General features: G+C 41.9%; 1 protein-coding gene and 1 long non-coding RNA gene across 4 annotated transcripts in view; one reads left to right on the forward strand and one right to left on the reverse strand.

Moving 5' to 3' along the window:
- Window positions 1-9734, reverse strand: part of LOC311515276 — an 84874-nt gene extending 75140 nt beyond the window's left edge. Inside the window, exon 1 of the long non-coding RNA XR_014710098.1 lies at window positions 9600-9734. This is a non-coding gene — a long non-coding RNA (uncharacterized lncRNA). The remainder of the gene's footprint in view (window positions 1-9599) is intronic.
- Window positions 9735-9787: 53 nt separating this feature from the next.
- Window positions 9788-24674, forward strand: part of CA8 (carbonic anhydrase 8) — a 52438-nt gene continuing 37551 nt past the window's right edge. Inside the window, exons 1-3 of one of the 3 annotated variants that reach the window (XM_084618234.1) lie at window positions 9798-10081; window positions 10818-11009; window positions 15399-15523. In XM_084618234.1, the coding sequence (XP_084474360.1) occupies window positions 9874-10081; window positions 10818-11009; window positions 15399-15523 (525 nt within the window). In that variant the 5' untranslated portion in view covers window positions 9798-9873. Of the gene's footprint in view, window positions 10082-10817; window positions 11010-15398; window positions 15524-24674 lie in introns of all 3 variants that reach the window. The other 2 variants (XM_084618233.1, XM_084618235.1) reach the window with 2 other exon arrangements.

The following is a 24674-nucleotide window of genomic DNA, read 5'->3' on the forward strand; positions in this document are numbered from 1 at the left end:
ACTTATTAGAGTTTGATTTAAGGATATTTACTTTGTATATTTTGATATGTGATATTGACAGTTTGTGCTGTAATGGTTATAAAGCTTTCATTTTTAAAATCTCAACATCTATTGTCATTAAATAATTATTGTCTAGCTCCCCCCCCCGATTTGCTGACACCAGCCCAACATCACACAAATGTGAAAATTTAAATAGATAAAAATTGAAAAAAAGTTTAAAATAAACATCAATATCCATCAAAATTATAAAAATAAAATTAAAAGACAAATTCTGCCAAGCCTAAAATGATGCAGAAAAGGCAGAATTGTTCAATAAATATTTCTGTTCTGTATTTGGAAAGAAGCAGGATGATGTACTAGTTTCATATGAGAATAATGAAGTGCTTTCTAGTCCAACATCTACTAGGGATAAACATTTTTAAATGAGCAGGCTAGGACAACTGGCAGCCAGGAATCCTAAATGAGTTGTCTGAGGAGATGTCTAGCCTGCTGATGTTAATTATTAATAAATATTAGAATAATATTAGAATAATAATATAATGATAATAATGGAGAAATTTCAGAAGACTGGAAGAGTGCTACTGTTGTGCCAATATTCAAAAAGGACAAGGGGACAACCCAAAACTATAGGCTGGTTGGCCTGACATCAATTCCACACAATATAAAGAAAAAGTTGGTACAGGATTGACTTTATAAAGATTTAAAGAATAGGGGTATAATTAATGCCATTCAATTTGGTTTTATATAGAATAGGTCTTGTCAAACAAAACTGATTTCATTCTTTGAGATTACAAATATGGTTGATAAGGTAGCTGCATTGATGTAATAGACTTAGGCTTTTTAAGGCATTTGACTTTATACCACATGACATTCCAATTAAAATATGAGCACTGTACAATATGAATAGCACACTCATTAAATGAATGGAGAACTGGCTCAATGACAGATCTCAAAACATAGTCAAAGGGGAATATCATTGGATGGAGCTGTTTTCCAGTGGGGTTCGATAAAGACCAGTGCTAGGCCCAGTGCTATTCAACATTTTCATCAGTGATCTGAAAATGAATGTAAAAATCATTGCTGATAAAATTTGCAGATTTAATGATTGGTAGGGTGATAAATAATGAGGTAGTCATACAGAGTGATCTGGATTGCTTGATAACCTGGGCCCATTCAAACAAAAGGTGTTTCAATGCAGAGTTATACATTTTAAGAACAAGGAATGCAGGCCATAATTTCAGAAGGATGGACTGTATCCTGGAAAGCAGTGACTCCAAAAAAGACTTGGGGATCATAGTGGAAAAGAAATTGAACATGAGCCCCCAGTGCTATGCTGTGCCAAAAAGAGCAAATGTGATCCTTGGATGTGTAAACAGAGGAGTAGTGAGTATGAGCAGGGAGGTGATTTTTCCTCTCTATACAGCATTGATGAAAGTGATACAACAATACTGGGCACAGTTCTGGTGTCCACATTTTAAAAAGGATGTGGAAAAATTGGAGAGAATGCAGAAAAGAGCAACCCAATAATAAAATAATAATAATAATAAAAAAAGAGCTAGAGAAAATGAGAGACTTAACAAGCTCAGTCTGTTTAACTTATCAAAAAGAAGACTGAGAAGTGACTTGATTACAGTGCTCAAATAAATTGATTGATGCTCAAATAAATTGGTTAGTCTCTAAGGTGCCACAAGTACTCCTTTTCTTTTTGCGAATACAGACTAACACGGCTGTTACTCTGAAACCTTGATTACAGTGTATAAGTGCCTCACAGGGAGAAATATCTGGTACTAAAGTGTTCTTTACTCTAGTGGAGAAAGGAGTAATATGAACAAGTACCTGGAGGCTGAAGGCAATAAAATTCAAATTAGACACAAATTTTCAACAGTGAAGGTGATTAAGCATTGGAAAAAGTAACACAGGAAGTGGTGGATTCTGCATCCCTAGATGGCTTCAGATCTGGACTAGATGCCTTTCTGGAAATTATGCTTTAGTCAAACCCAAGTTACTGGGCTCAGTAACTGGGTGAAATGCAATGCCCTGTGATATACAGGAGATCAGATTAGATGATCGAATAGTCCCTTCTAGCCTTAAATTCCATGAATACATGGTTTTATTGAAAAATATAAATAGTAAGATGGGCACTTTAGTCATCCCCACATGTTTACACACTGAAAAGTAAAATTAATGAAATGAAGAACTGAGCATCTCTTTGCTATCATTCTATACAATAGAAAATAAGGTTACCCCAACCTCACTTGCTTTTTGTGCACTGCTTTCCTCTCTACATGTGCTCCACAAATGGATTCCCTTATACACCAACACTGTTCACCTTCCTCACATGAAAAATCCCAGTTTTTCAGCAGGATTGTTCATCTCAGTAAAATCAGGTAGGGTATGAGCCATTATATTTTCAAGAATTTTATCAGGGATAGAGGTCAGGTTAATTACTCAGATCATTCTTTTTCTTTTTAAACACTGGACCTATATTAATTTTCTCCCCCATCCTTGGCTGTTTCACCTGATTTCCATGATCTGTCAAACGTAATCACTACCGCTTCCTCTATTTTCTTTGCTAGGGCCTGATCCCAAGCCCATTGACTTCAGTGGAAAGCTCTGCGTGACTTCAATAGTTATTGGATGAGGCTCCCATAGTCTTTCAGGAATCCCACCTGGTCTTCAAGATTTGTATTAGTGAAGGTCAGGTGAATACTTTTTTACCACCTCCTTACTGACCTTTTTTTTCCTGCATGTCCTATTTTATTCCTTTTAATTTGGCTCTCTGTGTATCTCTAGTCCTTTTTTCCTTCCTATTAAAAATGAAGACCTATTTATGCAGGAGTTCTGCCATGTTAGAGCCCTTAGATATTGTTTTCTCTTCTGTGTTCCACAGAGATCCTATTTCATCCTCTGTCTGTCTTTTCCCCTGAATATATTAGGAAAAAACTCTTATCTCTCCATCATTCCTACAGTCAACAGGATTTTGGTGTATTTTTTTTTTTAGCTTCTTATTTTTTGATGGATGTTATGCATTCTGCATTTGGCATCACTCACGTAGAAATTCTACAAATGTAGGGCCTGATCCACTATCAACTGATGTTAGTGGAAAGGCTCAAATGGGCACCATTGGCTTATTCCCTTAATTTCTTTTGTATACCTCTTTTTAACCACATCAAGTGTTTTGTTACTATTTACGGTTTTCCTTTTGATTAGGATTGTTCCTTTTTAGGCTTGCGAGTAAACCTATCAACTTACAATTGGACTATGAATATATGTAAAGTGAAACGTGTAAGGGTTTTCAGGATCAGGGACTCTGGTTCAATTGGTTGGTAAAAATAGGAAGCCAATTTCTCTACCTACAGGATCCAAACAACACCTATTGACTTCCACAGGAGATACTCAGATTCTACATAGGAGAATCAGGCCTAAGAAACCAGTAATATTTCAATATATCATATACTGTAACCATTTTTAAGGGTTTTTTGTGTAGAACTTTGTAAAGTTTCATAGGAATGTTTCTCAATGGAACTTAAACTAACAGGCTTCATACAAAACCATGAAATATACGGGGGTGCTGAGTTAACTCTTTGTGAAATTTTCACAGAAGCTAATCCTGATAGCTAAAATGGTTGGTTTATTAAACAAAAAAACCTAACCAACCCCCCACCCCCCAAAAAACAAAGAAACAAAAAACCCCCCCAAACAGATGGCCCAATTTTGAATATTATCCGTATCTGGAACGCTTATACTGAAGGAAATGAGAATTCTCTGGGTAGTGGTCTTGCAGAGCTCTGGTCAACATACTAGGGCAGCCTTAGCCAGCACAAGCATGAAATATAAACACACATGGAACCTGTCACTGAGAAGCATTTCTCTTTAACTAACCGTAATCAGACTGTCTCCCTTTCTCCACCAGGGGGGTCAGGTTTTTATACCACCTGATCACAGCTTGTTTCTCCCATAATCCATTGTTCTAATCACAGAGAAAATTATGAACAACTATTGTCTTCCCCAAAGTGGTCCTGTTTTGTAGAACCTTCCCTAGAAATCAGCCATTTCTGTTGAACCTTTGCCCTTTAAAATGTGCAGCTAAATCTTCTACCTTATCATATTTAACCCCACAGTCTAACAGACAAATCGAGCAACATTTCTAATTATTCTCCTCAATCTGAATAAAACAAAACAAAACTACCCTCTATCCCCCCACAAAGCTTAGTTGAGGAAGCAACTTGGCAAGAAATCAAGAGAGAAACAGCCAGACAGTGTGTGAGAGAGGGATGGTGGCTAGCCAGCCTCAGACAGAGATAGTCAAAGCAAAAACAAAAAAAGCTATTCATTCAGAAATCCAGGTGCTCCTCACCCCCTTAGACTCTAAATTAGCTCTTTCTTTAGGTGGACATTTCAGCACAGCTGTCCAACATTACATCTACTACTCCTTGGGGCACTTCTCTTCTCCCTGAAGGCAGATATAAATCCCTAGTGTCTCCCTTCCACCCTCCATTAGGGGCCCCATTTCCAGGAATGCCTTAAAAAAGAAAAAGTAAATCATGAAGGAATCCCATTCCTATCACAAATCAATCCTATTTTTTCCTGAGAGTCAGAGGAATAGCTGTGACTTCTACAACCACCACCAAGCATTAGCGTGCTGGTTTCTGGGGCATGGGAGGGGGGCCCCAGGAAGTAAATTTTGTGGAAGAAGAGCTATACTTGACTTGCAAGGTATCCTTTTCCTCCTTTTCTCTTTCAGTGCCCTGCAGAGAAGGGGGTGGGGCTGGAGCAACAGAGAAGGCAGGGAGTGTTACAGTTGCTTTCTTCTAAGGCAGCACAAGGACCTTCACTGAAGTAAGGAAAACATTTTTATCACTAAAGCTATGCTGTCTGCTTCACTGTCCCAGCCCCATCCTGTCCTGCTTTCTGAGTCAATTGAAAGAAACAGTACACATAATATCATGTATTCACCCTTTTTTTCTGAATCAGCAAAATCGTTAACGAAAAATAACACTGATCCAAACTGGGGCCCCTGCTTTAATCCTGGGTGAGCTTTGGACTGTGTGCCAACACTGTAAGAAGAAAGTTTGAGGCCTTTTAGGATTTGTTATCTCTCAGATTCACAACCTTTAAGGTTGGCAGAGTTGTTTTGATCTGTCAACCCAGAGGCATCCTAGTTGGGCTTACTCTAGCGATTGACATGAGGATTACCCTACAGCTCAGCAGAACTAATATGGGGTATTTTTGCTGTAGAGGACTTTTTTTTTTTTAAGCACTCTTTACTGCTCTCTCTACCAGCTCATCCTCCTGTGGTTTGTGAGGGCTGGAACTAAAATGCTTTAAAAAGCTTGGTATTGAGATCTAGAACACTTGGGATCATTGTTAGTGGAAATGTATGGGTCCAAAGTTCCTGACAGGTGTTTGGATCCAGAGGTTTGATTCAGGCTTGTCTAGCAGTATTTAAATTGTAAGATCTTTGAAGCTGGGATAGTGGCTTCATAAAGCACCTGTCTGTAAAGTTCCCAGCTTGGCACAGTGTTGATGCTATACAAATAAGAATCTGTAAATAAAATAATAAACAAGCAATAATAATTAAAACCTATATAATGGGTAACACAAGAATGGCTGATTGCAATCTAATGATTAAATATTATATTCTCAGACACTGAAAATGTTCTAAAATACAACTCTTCAGCTTGCAACAGCAGATGTGAGACCACTGGACTCAGCTGTCTTTGGGCTAAGTTGTCCTCTCATTTCCAAGAGACTGGATTATGCAACAGAAAAATGAACTAGTGTTAGGTCATGGAGTTCCTCATAGATCTTTTATTGCTGCTTTCCACAAATGGTTCTTTAAGGACTCTAACCTGAGGGAAAATATCAGCATTAGATACCCGAGAGGCAGCCTGATTTAAAGGGTAGAGCATTGGCCTGAAATTCAGGAAACCTGAGTTCTATTATCAGTTCTGCCAATGACTTGCTGCATGGCTTTGTACAAGCCACTGCTCCTACGCTTCCTCTCAATCTTTCTTCTATATATAGACAGTATCTGCCTCTTGAGGGCAGGGACTATCTCTTACTATGTGTTAGCATACGATTAGTTAGATAATAATGTGGAATAGGTACACTTTTAGAATGTGTAGGGCTGAGTATTATAGGAATTTGAGGCAATATGCAGAATGTATGCACATTCAATAGATTACACCTATGCCACAGGACAGGAATGGGGCTAGAGGGTAAAACTTTCAGAAGTGCCTAAGTGACTGAGAAGCTCAAGCCCCATTTTCAAAATTGCCTAAGTCACTTCAGAGAGAGCTGTGCAAATAATGATTTTTTTGGTTTGCTGACAATTCTAGAAAAGTGGGAAAAATTGTTTTGGGTCAACCTGCAAATAATTAAAAACACCAAAACAGATATGGCAAATTGAAAAGTAAAAGAAAAAAATTAATTTTGGACAGAACAAAATTTTTTGTTAGACTGGAATCAAAATGTTTCATTTACATTTTGAGCCTTTTTTAAACAATTTGCATTTTTAAAAATAAAATGAAGAAAATTTCTACACACAGTCATTTCAACACCCTAAATCAGAACTTTCCATTTAAAAAATGTTGAAATGAAACATTTTATCTTTTCCAGAATGTTTTTGTCTGTTTGTTTTCAAAATGAACAATTTATCCAAACTGAAATTAATTCACAAAATGTCTTGATGTTGTTGAATCTGCATATTTCACAGACAAAAAGTTTTGGCTGAAAATTTTCACCCGGCTCTAATTTAGGACCCTATATCCCTTTGACTTTTAAGAGGACTTAGCTTCTTCAGTCACACAGGTGCTTTTGAAAATTTTACCCAGCACCTACATCTGATGCACAAGAAAGTCAGCAGTAAAAGGACTGCAGAGGAGCTGGTATATTAACAGAAATCTTAAACCCGATGACTGAGTGTCTGGCCACAACCAAGGAAGTAATAAGATATTTGGATGCATGGAGAAATCAAACATATGCTAGGGGAAAAGCCAATGCCAAATATTCAATACCTACTGTGCCTACTGTGCCTTGTTTTGCGGAAAGATATGAAAAGTTGGAAAGGCAAGAATGAAGGGGAACAAATATAAGTAACTTCTTAAGCAGTGAATGGAGGCTAGAAAAACTAGTATTGGGTATTTATTACAATTCAGGAAATTGCAGGTCTAATCATGCAGTTGTCTCTGTATGAAATTCAAGCATGGACCTTCCCCCCTCAAAGGAAAACTATGACAGGAGCTGACTTAGTATAGGACATGAATGAAACACTGTATCTAAAAGGTATAATGGGAAGACTATAGATGCCCCAGAATGTTTTGAGATGTGTGAGATTCTGGAAGGAAAGGGAAATGAATTTGCAGTCTGGTAGGCCAGGCTCAAAGGAGCTTTAGGAGGAACTTGTTTTTTCACTGGGATGATTAGTGTGTAGAATCAATTGGTTTAAACATCAATAGCAGGAACTAATGTATATTTAAGAAATGCTTAGAGGGAAAAATATATTACAAGATACAGTCAAAAGAAACAGATGTGGATGGGTAACATGATCTTCTTAGTGCCAAAAGTTCCTGTTATATAATGTGTGTTTCATTTGTTCAAATGTCAAGGATTCATTAGATGATGAATTATGGAATTTAGGTTTGCAGTGCTACCCCCATGGTCAAGCAAAGCTGCAATTATGCAAGGCAAGCGACCCTGAAATAAACTTAGGAAGGAAAATAACATCTTGGTTTAGAAAGGATCAACAAGCTGCTGCCCTTGAACATAGCTCATTAGTGCAGTTTCATTCCCTTGATGAGCTCAGAAGAATAAATAATAAAGGTCTTGCAGAAAGAAACCTGTATTTGTATTCCTGTCCAAGAACGGGAAGCAGACCCGAGTGAGCTCTTCCCAATTTGCCCCATCCTCTTTTTACCTTGTGTAGTTGCATATATTTCACAATACTTGTTAGCTCTTGATTTATCGTTGTATTTTGGGACCCCTTTTCCAACCTATTCCTTCCTCTCCTGCAATAGCAATCCAAGGCTGACATTAACTTTTACTCTTGTTACTGCCCAGTAATCATAGGCATTACAGGTAAACTGGGGAAGGCCCAGGTTCACCAAGAGGCACAACTCGCTCTAGGAGCAATATGATGACATCAGTAACATAACCATGTGGTTAGGAGCTGCTGCCTCCTTTGAGTGACTGAGGACGGAGTGTATGTATGGGGGGTGGGGGCTCCCAGCTGCCACAGCTACTTAGCTACAGGTGGCTGGGGGAACTTCCTAACTGCTTCTGCCCTCTCTAGGTGGAGATGGGTGCCCTGACGGCCACTGTTGGGCTCCCTCCTACCCCATTGCCACTGGTGCAGCTTGTGCAACTGTCTGGATCACTTTTTATCTTTATACCCTCTGAAGCAGGGAGCCCTGTGATGAGACTGGTTCACTTCCCCCCCACCAGAGCTGAAGGCTGTCTCCTCCACAGGCTGCTCTTGGTGCCAGGCCCTGTGAGGAGGCTGCCTGCCACACCTGGATCAGGTGTGTGTGTGTCCTGTTTATGGGGAGAGACCTCCTCCAACTGTATGCTGCCCAGAAGTAAGCACTCTGCTGGGGTGGGAAGGGCTGAGGCCTCCCTCCTCCTGGACGCACCCAGCGTACCCAAGGATGGGGAACACTGGACTAGGGAACAAGGAGGCCCCAGCCCCCCTGAAAAGCAGCAGTAGCAGGGGCTTATGAACAGGCAGTGGGCCCCATCAGCCTATTTGAAGGCCCCTTTCATCACCAACACAAGTATTACGATTATTTATTGTTTTTATTATCATAGCAGCTAGGAGCAGGACCCTGCTGTGATAGGTGCTGGAAAAACACAGAACAAAAAGACCTTGTCCCAAGGAGTTTCCAATCTAAGTAGGGGCAGAGTCAGGTGGGATGGAGTGGGGCCACTTCTGGGGTTCTCTGAGTGGGTGTGTCTAGGATCCTCAGCTGCCTTAATCCAGCTCTGGTTAGGGGCAGTTGAGATTGTGAGGATATTTACAGGTATGAGGGGGAAGAAAGAATGAGGAGGAAACAGAGGTGGCGAGGGGGGACAGAGGTGGGGGGCTACAGGGAGAAGACCTGTGATAAGAGTTAGGTAAGAATCAGAGAAGTGTAGGACTGGAAAGGACCTCAAGTAGTCCTCTAGTTCAGCCCCCTGCACTCAAGGCAGGACTACATAATAACTAGACCATTCCTGACTGGTGTTTATCTAATGTGTTCTTAAAAACCTCCAGTGACAGAGATTCACAGCCTCCCTCGGCAATTTATTCCAGCCCTTAACTGCCCTGACAGTTAGGAAGTTTTTCCTAATGTGCAACCTAAACGGCCCTCGCTGCAATTTAAGCCCATTGCGTCTGGCAAGAGTTCACTTCTGATCTCATATCTGCCTATGAGCTGCTGCCCATGGGATGGCTTCAGTACAGCCCCAACACACACTTCCTGGCGGTTCTGCATTAACTAAATCTACCTGCAGTATAATCCTGCTTGCAGCATCGACAGACAGACGGACACGGGGACAGATACTATCAACAGTATCAGCCCTCTCCGTTTATAGCACCAGTATGCCTGTGTAGTACCTACCTGTCTGTCTCCTCAGGCTATAGTCTCTCTCTCTCTCTCTCTCGACTTTCTCTCCACTGTTGTCCTCACAACTGTGCCTCCAGGACGTCTCCGTATAGAGTATCCAGGGTTTTAACCTGTCTAATCACCTCTGAGAGTTACACAGAGTGTTACAGCCCCCCAACCCGCCCCCGCCTGCTATGGGTATGCCACAGAAAGACACACACCGGCGGCTCTGCAAACCAAACCTCCAGCCACTGCTTGACGCGCACGGCGCAGAGACACACACGCACACATGCCCAGAGCGCTGCGAACTAACCCCCCTCTCCCGCCCGAAGCGAACAGGCTTCCGCACGGCAGCCCCGCTCAGAGAGGGACACCCCGGGACGCTCCGAGGGACACAGGAGGTGTGGAGGCGCTGCCCATGGCTGACAAGAGCTTCACTGAGAAACCCGAGTCCTGCCCGCAGAAGGAGGAGGCTTTGGAGTGGGGCTACGAGGAAGGTAAGGAGAGGGTGGGAAGGCAACGAGCTCCCCGAGCTGCTGGCAGGGGCCGAAGGAGGGAGAAGTTTCACTGTGTGGGGGAGAAAGGGACGTTTCACCTATGGAAAGGCAAAGTACAGTGACATGCAGCCCATCATCACATCGTCTCCTCTTTACTAGCTAAACTTTCAGGGTAATATCGAAGCTGAGATCATGGTGTCAAGGGGCACGGTCAACTTTCATTTGTCCCCAAATCCATATTTGGTACAAACACCCTTTTATGCAACATCAGGCCAATAGAAATATTTTCCCCATTAAACAAACAAGCAAACAAAAACCTAACAGGAGAAATCAGGTATTTTAAAATAAATAAATATTCCTCCGCTACCTTTAAAATTCAGACCCTGCAGCACTAAGAACCTGATAGTGAAACCAACTATAAAACAAAGTAGAACTGATTTAGTTTATTTCATTGTCCAAGTTCAGAGAAATGCAAAAAAGGCAAACTGATAATAAATTATGAGTAGCCAATGGGATTTTAAAAATGCATTCATTCATGTTGAACTATCGAAGATGCTATTAGTAACAGGGGTAAAAGAATTAGTTTGTTTACGGCATTTTTTTGACAGTGCCCCTTTAAGTGAAGGGGTCTCTTCAATGGTATATTTTTGCATGTATGCAAAGGTTAAAGCTGCATGTCCTTCACAAAAGCAGTCATATTTTATTTCCACATGATAGTTTTTCATTTTATTTTTAGGAGTCGAGTGGGGGTTGATCTTTCCTGATGCTAATGGAGAATACCAGTCTCCTATTAACTTGAATTCAAGAGAAGCCAAATATGACCCCTCACTACTAGAAGTACGTTTATCACCAAACTATGTTGTTTGCCGTGACTGTGAAGTAATTAATGATGGGCATTCCATTCAAATTGTCCTTAAGTCAAAATCAGGTATGCTTAATCATTGTTTACATTTTTTTTCCAACACAATAAAATGGATGATAAAGTTTAGATTATCTTAAGCAATATTCTCTACACAGTAACTGAAATGAGAAAGAACATTCACTTCTATAAATGGGCTATGATCCAAATCCTGCATCATTTTAGTCAATAGGAGTTTTGCCACTGACTTTAACGGAAGCAGGAGTGAGCTTTGTGGGTAGCAGGATTGTTATGGTCAAAACTGGACATTCATTTTTTGTGAAGCTCTTAGAAATCTAATAATTAATCCTTATGTCAAGAAAGTTTGCTGTTGTTAGAAATCTAATAATTAATCCTTATGTCAAGAAAGTTTGCTGATGCCAGCCTGGTTCACAGCATGCAGCATTGTTCAAAATTTCCGCTTATGATGGTGTGATCTAATTCGCTTGAGCCAACAGTGTCTGAAGTTTAGAAATTGTCCAGAATATAACTAAGATGTTGTGGAACTCAAATTGTATTTTATATATATGGCTGACAGAAACTGTGGATCTGATCCAAAGTCTATGGAAATCAACAGGAGTTTTCCATTGACTTCCATGGCTTTTGATGATGCATTATATGGATAACTGTGGACCTTGATGGTTCATTTAGGATAAGATGCTTGAATTATACTTAGGATGTTGATGGGCCTTCAATTTTAAAGGGTCAGTATTTACCACAAAAATAACTAGAAAGCAATAAAAACACGATTTCCAGCTAAACTGAAAGTTGAAATCCTGGATGTAGAATTCTGTGATCAGAACGTTGGGTCTGGTTGAGCTATGCTCAGTGCAGGACTTAAAAGTCAGGAGGGAAGGTGGAGAGAAGCAATCCTTTGTGGCCTTCCAGTCCTGTGGTAGAGAGGACCCAGTTCCGACCCTGTATAAAGTTAGAGGAGTCTCAGAACTGTGCTGTCTGGTAACAGCCTTGTAGAGGCTGTTATGAAGCACAAGATTGCTAGAGCCCAAGGCCTTCCAGCCATGCTTTGTTCTGCCTGACATGTCACCTACTCAAAGCAGTCTGGGAAGGGTGGTGCAAAGCCAGCTCTATGCCAGCTGGTTATTCACCTGTGCTGGGGGAATCCCCAGCCAATGCCCTCTAATTTTTGACAGGCCATGTGTGCAAAAAAATTCTTCTGTGCAAATTTTTGACAGGCTGTGTGCACAAAATATTTCTTCTGTGCAAATTGTTGTGCTTCTGTGCAAATTTTTGTGCAAGCGGTGTTTTGCCATGTGTGCGGGGTTTAGGATCTGTGTGCACGCGCACACATGCACAGCTTAGAGGGAACAGTGTCCCCAGCTGCTCTGTTAGTGCAAAGAGATCAGAGCAAGGGCTCAGGATCTGGCCTGTGATGTTTATTTTCATCAAACCAATAATATAGGTGGCAGATTTGTATAGTGGAAGGAGAAACAGGTGTGCAATGTATATCTTTGAGATGAACTTTAGTCTGTCAAGCTAGCACTAAGGATTAATGTTAATGTTCAGAAAGTATGGTGTTTACCACATTTGAACAAGGATGAAAACTTGCACAATGTGACAGGTCAGTTCACCACAGCAAGTGTTCTGAGGGCCATCAGTGGTACATGGGTCAGAGTTTGGGAACTTCCGTTGGGGGATTTTTACAGAGAGTTAAAAAGTAATACATGTCTGGATATGAAGTCCTTGAAAAGCAGTACAGTCACCTCTAGGTCACCAACGGGAATTCAGAATGATAGTGCCCAACTATAAGCTGGCAGTCTCAGTCAAGTCCCATCTTCTGTTCCTAGGTCTGCCACAGATTTCCTGTCACTTAATCTCTCTGTGCCCTGTTCTCCACCTGTAAAATCAGGATAGATGTTTCATTACAGGTGTATGTCTTCTGCCTCCAGGAGGGGGAGGAAGGAGTTAATAAGCTCCCTTAAGCTTAAAGACCACCAACAACAGAATGCCTCTGTGTCCAGTTCACTAAACTGGCCCGACCTACGATCCTGCTGCAGCTCCCACAGCTTGCCACCTCACAGGGTGCTGTGAAGACAAATCTATTCAGCCAGCTATTTAATATATAATAAATGGGAGCTGCTGAGCACCGAGCACTTCTGAAAATATGGCCAATTAATGTATGAGAGGTTCCCATATACATAGCGAAGTAGCCATAGAAAAGCCTACAAATATATAAAGTAGATGACTAAAATATATATTAAAATCAATGGTTATTCCATTTCAGACTATATGTTTTTCAGTTGTATCATTGAACAGTGCACATATTGTTGTCATCTATAGAGCTATCATTAATGATGGTTCTTTTGATCCTTAATTCAGAACATACATTCAGACTCTTCATTTGACTTTGTAAACATTTTACAGGTTGCATCCAGTTTCGGCACTGTGCATGTATGATATATAAGATGGAGGAAGCATGACTGACTTTATAATGGAGTAGAATAGATATGATTGAGAGCCTTCTTGAATATTTCAGAAATATTTTCAAGGGTATTCTACTAGCAGAAACACTTCTCCTTTGACCACAATGGAGGTCAAGTATACTCTACAAGGACTGACAGTTTCAGAATGATTTTCTGGTAGGGAATCACACATTGCAGAGAGGCAAAGTGCACATGAATATGTTCTATGCACTGACAATAAATACTCTTAACATGGGATGAGTATTATGAATTAAACCTCATAGATAGTTTTGGTGATGGTCCTGTAGATCCAAAACAATATTACAGTAGAGAGCACTTCCAGTTACACACAATGGGAATAATACTTCCTTTCACAAAAAAAATCTGTGTTACTAAAAATATAATATTAATATAACACATTATCAGATTTTGCTGTATTCTGGACATTTTGGTTTCCTCAATGTTTATCACATTAACAATGTAGTGCTTTGTCAATAGTGGTATAGTTAAGAGGAATATAAGATGCAAATTTGAATCTACACATGCACTTTAGGATAGTCCTGCTATCTTACAATTGAAAGACTTTATAACTGTGATGATACTTAGAAAGAGCATCAAAGCTTTATGTTCTGTCGATGTGGAAGACATACTAATCAGTATGGGTGACTTTGTCCTTTGTTGTAACTTACAGTAGAAATCTTAATTGGTGAGTTTTACCTCTGACATGTTACATTATTTTGGCAAACAGTTCAATATGATAATATTGTGTGTTAGTAGTATTTCACCATAGCTGATGCTCCAAGCTGAAAATGAGATTGTATTTAGTTAAAATAGATACAATTATTTAAGATTGTGGATCCTTTATTGCATAAAGCCCAGCATAATGCAATAAAAAACTATTTAATTTTCACTAATTTACTGGTCAAAGAGGGTCCGATGCAAAGTCTATTGAAGACAGTGACAGATTAGTGATTTGAAGCAGACCTGTAAGCACTCTAAGCTCCAAATCTGCCCTTGTATATGAGAACATTACTCCTATTGACTTCCGTGAAGAGTTTTAAGCATGTACCTGAGGGCAATATTTGGTCCTAAGCAGCTTCAGGACTCATTGGACCAAACTCTGGCATGGATGGAAGTGAGGGCCAAAGTTTGGCTTCAGATATGTACACCTATGTGTATATCCCATTGCAAAAAGATAGATTAATGTCAAATGTTCAAGTTATAATTTATACTGCTTTCCATCTCCTATAACTGGGGGATGAATCTTTTTGTTGTTTAATTTTAAGGCATTATCCCACATTCACAACTGTGGCTTTTGGAAACAGCAATAAGAATATTCTGGCAGTCTAGAAGACTGTGAAGCATCTTCCTAGTGGTTTACTTTAAGTAAATATAGTATAGTGTTGATATTGAATCTTAAGATTATTTATTGCGAACTCACAGAACACAAGGGCAACCTGTATCTCACAAGCCTGGCAGGTGGTGTCTATCAAAATATCATTATCTTACAAAACACTGGCAGCCAAGAATGCCAGAGTTTCATGACCAATTTCCGCACAATAAACAAAGGTGATACAGGCGAGGCATTTGTACAGCTATGAGGCAATTATGCAGTTTGACACCAGAAGGAAACTGCATCATCTGGTTAGAACACAGAGCTACTGTTTGGCTATCAGTCTATAAATGTATTCACTCTTTGGAGTGATAAGCATACAATGCTTTTATCTTGCAACATGACTAGCTGTTCCACCTTGCAAAACTCAGAATGCTGGATAATACCATTTTCATAGCCTTATATAACTGAGAATGAATTGGGATTCTGCAGATGCGTAGTAATACAGGAGAAAAGGCAGCAGGTATGTTAGCTTTGCTCCCATTTTCTCTAAGATAGATTGTAATACAGAAGTTTGCAACAATCTCCCAGTTGTTTGTGGACAATGTACTCAGCAGCTTGTTTGCTTGGAAAACTAAGTATGTCTTCATTTGTGTTCTTTTCCAGTGTTAGTAGGTGGGCCATTACCTCGGGGACATGAATTTGAACTACATGATGTTCAGTTTCACTGGGGGAGAGAAAACCAGCGTGGCTCTGAACACACTGTTAATTTTAAAGCTTTTCCCATGGAGGTAAGAGTGACATCGTATTGAAAAACACCTGCTCTATGCACAAGATGTTAAATCATTGCTTGATAACCTGGTAGTTCAAAACAGCATTTCTTTTTTGCTCCGCATTTTTCCTTCGAAAATACCGTCTGCTGAAGTGTGCTTTAGTGCCAGTAAATTGAGATTTGCGTCTTTAGTAATGTGCCTCTAGCATACATCGTATTGCATGATTAATTGGCCATAAAGTTAACTTGCAGAACTATTAACTTCTGTCTTAATAATATTAGCATTCTAACAAGATCTGCTATTTCAACACTTCCTATGTCACCTTGACTAATAGCTATAGTTGGGGGAAAATAGCTGTTGGAAGCCTTTCCATGGAAAATAATAATTTGGGGTAAACTTGTTTAAAAAAAGCATAAACAAATTGTTCATGAAAAGCTTTAGACATCTGAAAACTGGAGAATATATGAAATTCTTATCTATAATCATAGCATGGAGTGAAGTTCAGCTTTGGAAAGAAGGGTAAAGGTGTACTGCAATCTTAAAATTTGAGCTGTTCCACATATACTCAGCTTCATGTTCCACCATTGCAACTGTGCTGCAGAAGATCATTCCAGTATTTTCATTTACTGTGCACTTCATCTTTTGTATTATAAGGAGACTTTCTTGCCTTTTTTCAGAGGTTTTAAAATTAGTTTTGCCTTGCTATTTATCATAATCCCTTAGAAGCTTGAAATGGAATTTCCTATCCATTTATGCTCTCCTCTTCAAGTGCTTGGGCATTTGTTACTGGCTGGTTACACATGGATCCCACCCTGCTGGAATAGAACTTTTTAAAAGAAAAAGGATAAAAATCAGCATTTATTTTAAAAATAAATATAAAAATCCACATGGAGTTGTGGAATAGGTACAGGTTTAATTCGTAGCTTAAATAACTGGGTTAGGAACATTGGTCATATCTTGGCCTCTGCTTTGACTGCTTTGCATCAGTCCGCTGCAGAATTGGCTTCAGGAAAGTTACCCCTACATGGGGGACTCACCAGGTAATGTAGGGCCAAAGTAACAGCTTCTACACCACCTTTTACTGGACCCTGTATAGATGCATCCCCATGCCAAAACAATTCCAGTGGCCCTTTGTGACAGTGGGTAACTAATGCAATATAAAGCAAACCTGCCCCTAGTAAGTTAATGTCCATTTAAAAAATAAATCAGTATGTAAAAAAGGGTCAGCATGGAGGCAAACCATGAAAAAGGTCCAGGGATTAGCCAGCAGATCTGATCAGCCTCTATGGGAACCCATGGTAAGCCTCCTTTAAGGGCAGCATGACAGCTGTACTAAAAATTTCTGACAAAGTGAGGGATGTCAAACCAAGATTTCATTACAGTTAGCACAGAAGTGTGTATATAGAGCTATAAAAGAACAAGCTGGCTTCCACCTCATCTCTTGCATCAAAGCTGTTTTTGGTTAAGTTCTGATCCTAGGATCTTGGCTACTGGTGACAGTAGGGTAGGTCTAATGGCTGGAAGTTAAGACTTATTTATCTATTTAAAATACATTGTAAAAGCAGCATAAATGTGCAGCCTTACACATAGGTCCCCAAGTAGATTACTCTTCTCTTGGGGAAAGTTACCACCCTGGGGTTAGAAGTCATGTACAGACAGATATACAGGCTGTAACCCCATGTCCCTTATTCCCATACTATCCTGCTTTGACAGCCTGTAGATTGACTTCTTTGCATGTCTTTTGGGGAGATTGAAATGGTGGAGGAACCACATTCTCTGTAGAAAATTTCTGCTCCATGTTCCCCTTCTACCTGTGAGTTTTCTAGTCTTAGGCATACAGGGCAGCTAAATTTTGTCCAAATATCATACTGTAAAACTTGAGGAGGGTGAAAGTAGATGCTCATGACAAATATATATGTTCCTTCAATAGTACGATCTATGTCACAGCTTACAGAACACAGGATTCTAACCACTGTCTTCATTCCGGGGATTTCCATACATTACTTTTATCAAGAACAGTCACTTTGATTGTTAAAGCTATATTCTTGCCTGTTACACTGGCATCTTTTTGTGCGGGAGCTGGTGGTCGTAGTATGTATTTTAGGGCCTCATTTTCAGCAGGTTGGTAGGTAACAGTAATTTAATGTGTACACTAATGGGTAGTGATAGGTGCCTATCCAGTTTCATACGCATCTGTGGACTGTGTGTTCTTGTCCTGTAGTGTGTATGTGCAAAGGCAAGCCTGAGAATCAGGCCCTTGATAGCTGTGCCTGGCTTTTCTGCTAGAAGAGAATATCTGCCCCAACTGCTGATTTTTGCCTTAGAAACCCAAAATACATTTCTGTCACTGATAATAAAAAACATTGGATGATAAGACCTTCAGGAGGACACAAACCAAGTGTATGAACAAATGATAAACAAAACTGCATGGTTTTACTAAATCTATTAGCAATACACCAAACTGGGACCAGATTGTAATCGCTATTATTCCATTAAAATCCTGAGTAATTCCACTGAAGCCAATGTAGTAACTCTGGATTTCAACTGATATAGCTGATATGAGTATCTGACTCTCTGTATTTACTGATCAGAGCAGCAGTTTGATCTTGAATTATGACTCTATGATATAAGAAGCATCCTACACATCCTGACATTAATAAACTGGGCCAGCTATTACAGAACAGCTACAGAATATAAGTGTAACAACCCTTGTAAAGTCTGACTTTAGAAAGGAATGTTACTTCTCAATGTTTGGAAGAGGATTACTGTATAGTTCCTTCCTCTGGTTCTTTACCCTTGATATCATAACTATTAGCTAGAAATTAAGCAATATCCTGTATCTCTAAGTGTAACAATCTATTATTTTCTAACTAGACATCTTGGAATCTTGTACAGGGTTAGGACATTACGGTTCATGGCTAAATAGATTAGCACATTAGGCTTGTACTGTGACCTCTGGGATGAATACTTGAGCTCATTTACAATGTTGTTTTAATAAAACGGCTGTTTATGTGACTCAGGCTAAGTTCATTGTTATTTTTATTATTATCAGAAATTTGGTAAAGTCTTGTTTTTTCAGCTTCCGTAAGGGAAGAAGTCAAAATGTTGACTTTAATATATTTGTTATCATTTTAATTGAAACACTTTTAGTTGCAATAACCAAGAAAAGCCAGACAAAGCAGCAAACTGCAGGCAAAGCGGCAAACTGCAGTCTAATGTAAACATTGTAACACCTTTTAAAATATGTACTGTACATGCTGTTCACAATCCTCCTCCCTTTGTTCCTGCAAAGAAATACAATGCCCAACCTTGCCTTGCAGCCAAAGACCGGGAGGAGGTATTTCATACAGACTTCCTCAGAAATCATATGCAGTATTACTGAGCACACTCAGGGATACTTTACTCTCTCAGGCTTCTGATGCTACATGTTTGATAAAGAGCTCAACAGTAGAAGATTAGGATCTAGTTCCATTTCCTTGAAAGATACAAAGGCTAGATTGTGACATGGAGTACGCACCTATACAGGGGAGAAAAGGGAGTAAAAGCTACGTTTCTACCTGTGCATGAACTACCCAAGCCTTGAGTGTGGAGATGAACGAGTAAGTGGGTGCTGAACCTCCTTACTCTTCAGCCCCTCTAGAAGGTGAGGGGGGAATGGGAAGGAAGGGGTGGCGAATGTGTGGAACCTTGATTCTCCCCCTCCTACTTGTTGCCTGGTGCAGGGGCGGAGGTTAGCAATTTACTGCTGATGTAGGCCGACAGCAAATTACCACCCTACTGGAGCAAGGGAGAAGCATGGAGGGAATTGTGCCTGAGAGGTATCTCTGAATGTCCTAGTATGTCCCTGAACTTGTCCGAGGATGGCGTAGCTTACGCACTTGTACTGGCTCAGGACTAGATCGCACGCCCTGGTTCTCATGGGTGACTTTAATTTTCCTGATATCTGCTGGGAGAGCAATACAGCGGTGCATAGACAATCCAGGAAGTTTTTGGAAAGCATAGGGGACAATTTCCTGGTGCAGGTGCTAGACGAGCCAACAAGGGGGAGCTTTTCTTGACCTGCTGCTCACAAACAGGGAAGAATTAGTGGGGGAAGCAAAAGTGGATGGAAATCTGGGAGGCAGTGACCATGAGTTGGTTGAGTTCAGGATCCTGACACAGGGAAGAAAGGTAAGCAGCAGGATACGGACCCTGGACTTCAGGAAAGCAGACTTTGACTCCCTCAGGGAACGGATGGGTAGGATCCCCTGGGGGACTAACATGAAGGGGAAAGGAGTCCAGGAGAGCTGGCTGTATTTCAAGGAATCCCTGTTGAGGTTACAGGGACAAACCATCCCAATGAGTCGAAAGAAAAGTAAATATGGCAGGCGACCAGCTTGGCTTAACGGTGAAATCCTAGCGGACCTTAAACATAAAAAAGAAGCTTACAAGAAGTGGAAGGTTGGACATATGACCAGGGAAGAGTATAAAAATATTGCTCGGGCATGTAGGAATGAAATCAGGAGGGCCAAATCACACCTGGAGCTGCAGCTAGCAAGAGATGTCAAGAGTAACAAGAAGGGTTTCTTCAGGTATGTTGGCAACAAGAAGAAAGCCAAGGAAAATGTGGGCCCCTTACTGAACGAGGGAGGCAACCTAGTGACAGAGGACATGGAAAAAGCTAATGTACTCAATGCTTTTTTTGCCTCTGTATTCACTAACAAGGACAGCTCCCAGACTGCTGCGCTGAGCATCACAACATGGGGAGTAGATGGCCAGCCCTCTGTGGAGAAAGAGGTGGTTAGGGACTATTTAGAAAAGCTGGACGTGCACAAGTCCATAGGGCCGGACGAGTTGCATCCGAGAGTGCTAAAGGAATTGGCGGCTGTGATTGCAGAGCCATTGGCCATTATCTTTGAAAACTCGTGGCAAACGGGGGAAGTCCCAGATGACTGGAAAAAGGCTAATGTAGTGCCAATCTTTAAAAAAGGGAAGAAGGAGGATCCTGGGAACTACAGGCCAGTCAGCCTCACCTCAGTCCCCGGAAAAATCATGGAGTAGGTCCTCAAAGAATAAATCCTGAAGCACTTACATGAGAGGAAAGTGATCAGGAACAGTCAGCATGGATTCACCAAGGGAAGGTCATGCCTGACTAATCTAATCGCCTTCTATGATGAGATTACTGGTTCTGTGGATGAAGGGAAAGCAGTGGATGTATTGTTTCTTGACTTTAGCAAAGCTTTTGACAAGGTCTCCCACAGTATTCTTGTCAGCAAGTTAAAGAAGTATGGGCTGGATGAAAGCACTATAAGGTGGGTAGAAAGTTGGCTAGATTGTCGGGCTCAACGGGTAGTGATCAATGGCTCCATGTCTAGTTGGCAGCCGGTGTTAAGTGGAGTGCCCCCAGGGTCGGTCCTGGGGCCGGTTTTGTTCAATATCTTCAATAATGATCTGGAGGATGGTGTGGATTGCACTCAGCAAATTTGCGGATGATACTAAACTGGGAGGAGTGGTAGATACGCTGGAGGGCAGGGATAGGATACAGAGGGACCTAGACAAATTGGAGGATTGGGCCAAAAGAAATCTGATGCGGTTCAACAAGGATAAATGCAGGGTCCTGCACTTAGGATGGAAGAATCCAATGCACAGCTACAGACTAGGGACCGAATGGCTAGGCAGCAGTTCTGCGGAAAAGGGCCTAGGGGTGACAGTGGACGAGAAGCTGGATATGAGTCAGCAGTGTGCCCTTGTTGCCAAGAAGGCCAATGGCATTTTGGGATGTATAAGTAGGAGCATAGCGAGCAGATCGAGGGACGTAATCGTTCCCCTCTATTCGACATTGGTGAGGCCTCATCTGGAGTACTGTGTCCAGTTTTGGGCCCCACACTACAAAAAGGATGTGGATAAATTGGAGAGAGTCCAGCAAAGGGCAACAAAAATGATTAGGGGTCTGGAACACATGACTTATGAGGAGATGCTGAGGGAACTGGGATTGTTTAGTCTGCAGAAGAGAAGAATGAGGGGGGATTTGATAGCTGCTTTCAACTACCTGAGAGGTGGTTCCAGAGAGGATGGTTCTAGACTATTCTCAGTGGTAGAAGAGGACAGGACAAGGAGTAATGGTCTCAAGTTGCAGTGGGGGAGGTTTAGGTTGGATATTAGGAAGAACTTTTTCACTAGGAGGGTGGTGAAACACTGGAATGCGTTACCTAGGGAGGTGGTAGAATCTCCTTCCTTAGAAGTTTTTAAGGTCAGGCTTGACAAAGCCCTGGCTGGGATGATTTAATTGGCGATTGGTCCTGCTTTGAGCAGGGGGTTGGACTAGATGACCTCCTGAGGTCCCTTCCAACCCTGATGTTCTATGATTCTATGATTCTATAACTGGGCCAAACAGCACAATTTAACCCTAAAAGAACAACTAATTTTTAGAGTCAAACACAGGAAGCTGCTATAAAATAAAACTGACACTGGTCAAAAATGGTTCCTCACAATGCTAGCAACTTGACTGGGAGCAGAGTGGAGCATTCTGTAGAATCTATCCCTTTAAAATATTGGCTGATGTTAGCTTGTTTTGTGCACACATTACTAGCCAGCTGCAATATGTTTTTTCCAAACCTTGTGCAAGCTATCAGTGGAAGGGAATAAGCTGCAAATCATTTCCAAGCCTTTCCAAGATGTGGAGGAAGAGAAAAACCTTCCCTTTTGCTGTCATAAATTTTCAATTAAAAACCCCCACAAAACCTCACAGTTGCCTTGGGAGTCCGAATGAGTTTTGAACAGCAAAGCTAAACAAAAGTAAAAAATAAAATAAATTAGAATAGTCTTTTGAGTAATGTAATATAAAACAAACTCATTTGTTCTGTAGTATTTTTCATCATGACAATAACTATCACTAAAAGTGCTGTAATAAATACGTAAAACTCACCCAGTCTAAATGAAACAATTAGATATTCTTTTGCTCATCTGAAATGATGCCATCTTAAGTATTTAATTGAGACAAAGTACTATTTTATGGCTTCAGACTAAAATTATGATATTACATTTCTCTCCCTCAAGCATCTTCAGCATCTGTTTAGCAATACGTAGTGTTTGGTTCTTTGGATTTTTTTTAATGAGCACAGCTTTCAAATCAGATATATAGACTGTACCAATCTGCCCTCTTTCATTTCTGTGGGAAAAAATTCCATGCCTCTAAGGCACAGGTTTATACTGAACTTTACATTAATCTTGAAATGTCTGAATTAGGTTTTGTTAAAGCATTTTTGGACCAAATTCTGCTCACCTTTGGTATGTCTACACTGCAATAAAACACCTGTGGATGGCTCATGTCAGTCAGCTTGGGCTTGGGCTGCAGGGCTATAAAATTGCAGTAAAGATGTTTGGACTGATGCTGGAGCCTGGGTTCTGGGACCCTGAGCGGGGAGGGTCCCAGAGCCCAATCTCCAGCCTGAGCCCAAATGTCTATACTGCAGTTTTGTAGCTTCACATCTGAGGCCCTGTAAGCCCAAGTCAACTGACATGGGCCATCTGTGAGTGTTTTATTGTAATGTAGACAAGCCCTTGAGTGAAATTCACCCCTTATTTGGCATATATGTATAGGGTGACCAGACATTCTGTTTTTAAAGGGACAGTCCCATATTTAAGCCCTCCTGCAGGTGTCCCAACTTTTTCTTAAAAAAAGACAAATTATCCCATATTTTTTGTCTCCCCTGCCCGCATCAGTACTGGCGGGTCCTGCTGCTGGCTGGATCTTTGATCACCATCCGCCCACCCACCAGCAGTGAGCTGGGGGGAGGTCCAGTGGGGGTGGGTGTACAAGGCTGGTGGTGGGGCTGGCTGCTCCCCATGCTGGTCTGTCAGCACAGCCCCTGTTGCATGCTGGCTCTTGGTCATCAGGGCCCCGCACCCCCATCCCGTTTCCGGCCAGCACTGGCTGCACACTGTGATAACTGGTGAGTGTGGGAAGGTGCCAGGCGTCAGCCTCTGCTACCCAACCATCAGCCCTTTACGTGTTCCCCCCCTTGCTGTCTTCTCCTTGATTTGCCATTTCACACCCCCCAGCCCCACTGCTCCTCCATATCCCCTCCCGCCCATGCGGGGTGCATCCTGTTTCCAGCACTGTGCAGAGAACCAGCCCCTAGTTGGAGTGCTCAGCTCATCAGCAGCCTGGCCAGCAGGCTCCTTCCTTCCCCCACTGCCTCTGGCTGGGCAGGCCCCCCCAGGAAAGCCCAAGACCCTCCGGCCTGGGGTGCTGGCCAGGAGGAGCCAAGCCCTGCATGGATCAAACCCCCTAACAGAGCTGGCATGGGGAAGCCTCTCCGTCCCTCAGCTAAGCTCTGGAGTGTGTGTGTGGGAAAGCGATTTCCAGCCTGTTCACGCCCCAGACCTGCAGGCTCCACAGCAGGCCCTGCGGCAGGGGCTTAGCACCCTCTTTACCCGTTCCCCCTCCATTCCCACCCTGGGTCCTTCCCCATAGGGAGTGCAAGGCTGCTGCTCTGTCCCCTAGTCACTCTGCTCTGCTGAGCCACCTCTCTGGTCGGGTTAGCTGAAGCCCCTGCAGTCAGGTTCCCTGGGCCCTGGTGCACAATGCATCCATAGGGCTTAAGCCCTCCCTGCCCACACTGTAGCTGGGGGACAGGAGGCGGCTAGGTTATGTCAGTAGCCAGCAGCAGCCTGGAGGTGTTAGCTGCCTTTCAACGCTGTGTGGGCAGGAAGGAACAAGCTGCTTCCAACCACAGGGGAGCGGGGCGGAGAGAAGAGATGAGCTCTGTGAAGACCCAGTCCAGGTCATCCCTTCCCCCCTCCTGCCCCTGTGGCTGGAAGCAGCTCCTGTCCCTTCCCTATGGCACAGTGCTGAAAGGTTGCTGTTGAACACATCCTGGTGTGAACCCTAGGAGAAATCTGGGGAGAGGAAGCATGTGACCCTGCGTGCCCCCCCATGAGTTGCCTTGGGGGATGTGGCGCCATGTACCAGGAGAGGCGGGTCCATTTTGGGGGCCCAGCGAGGCCTGGAGGATGGAGAGCGCCGGGCAGGGAGGGTCGGGTCAGTTGGTCACCCCCCACCCCCGTGTGGGGGAGGTGTACATGAGTGTGTATGTGTGTTACCTCTCCCTGTGTGAACCCTAAAGCCTTAAAGATAAGAAGATAAATAACAAGAATCCAACTATGCAGTATTCAGAGGTGAAAGTAA

This window comes from Lepidochelys olivacea (assembly GCF_965140295.1).
Source record: "Lepidochelys olivacea isolate rLepOli2 genome assembly, chromosome: 2".
NCBI lineage: Eukaryota > Metazoa > Chordata > Testudines > Cheloniidae > Lepidochelys > Lepidochelys olivacea.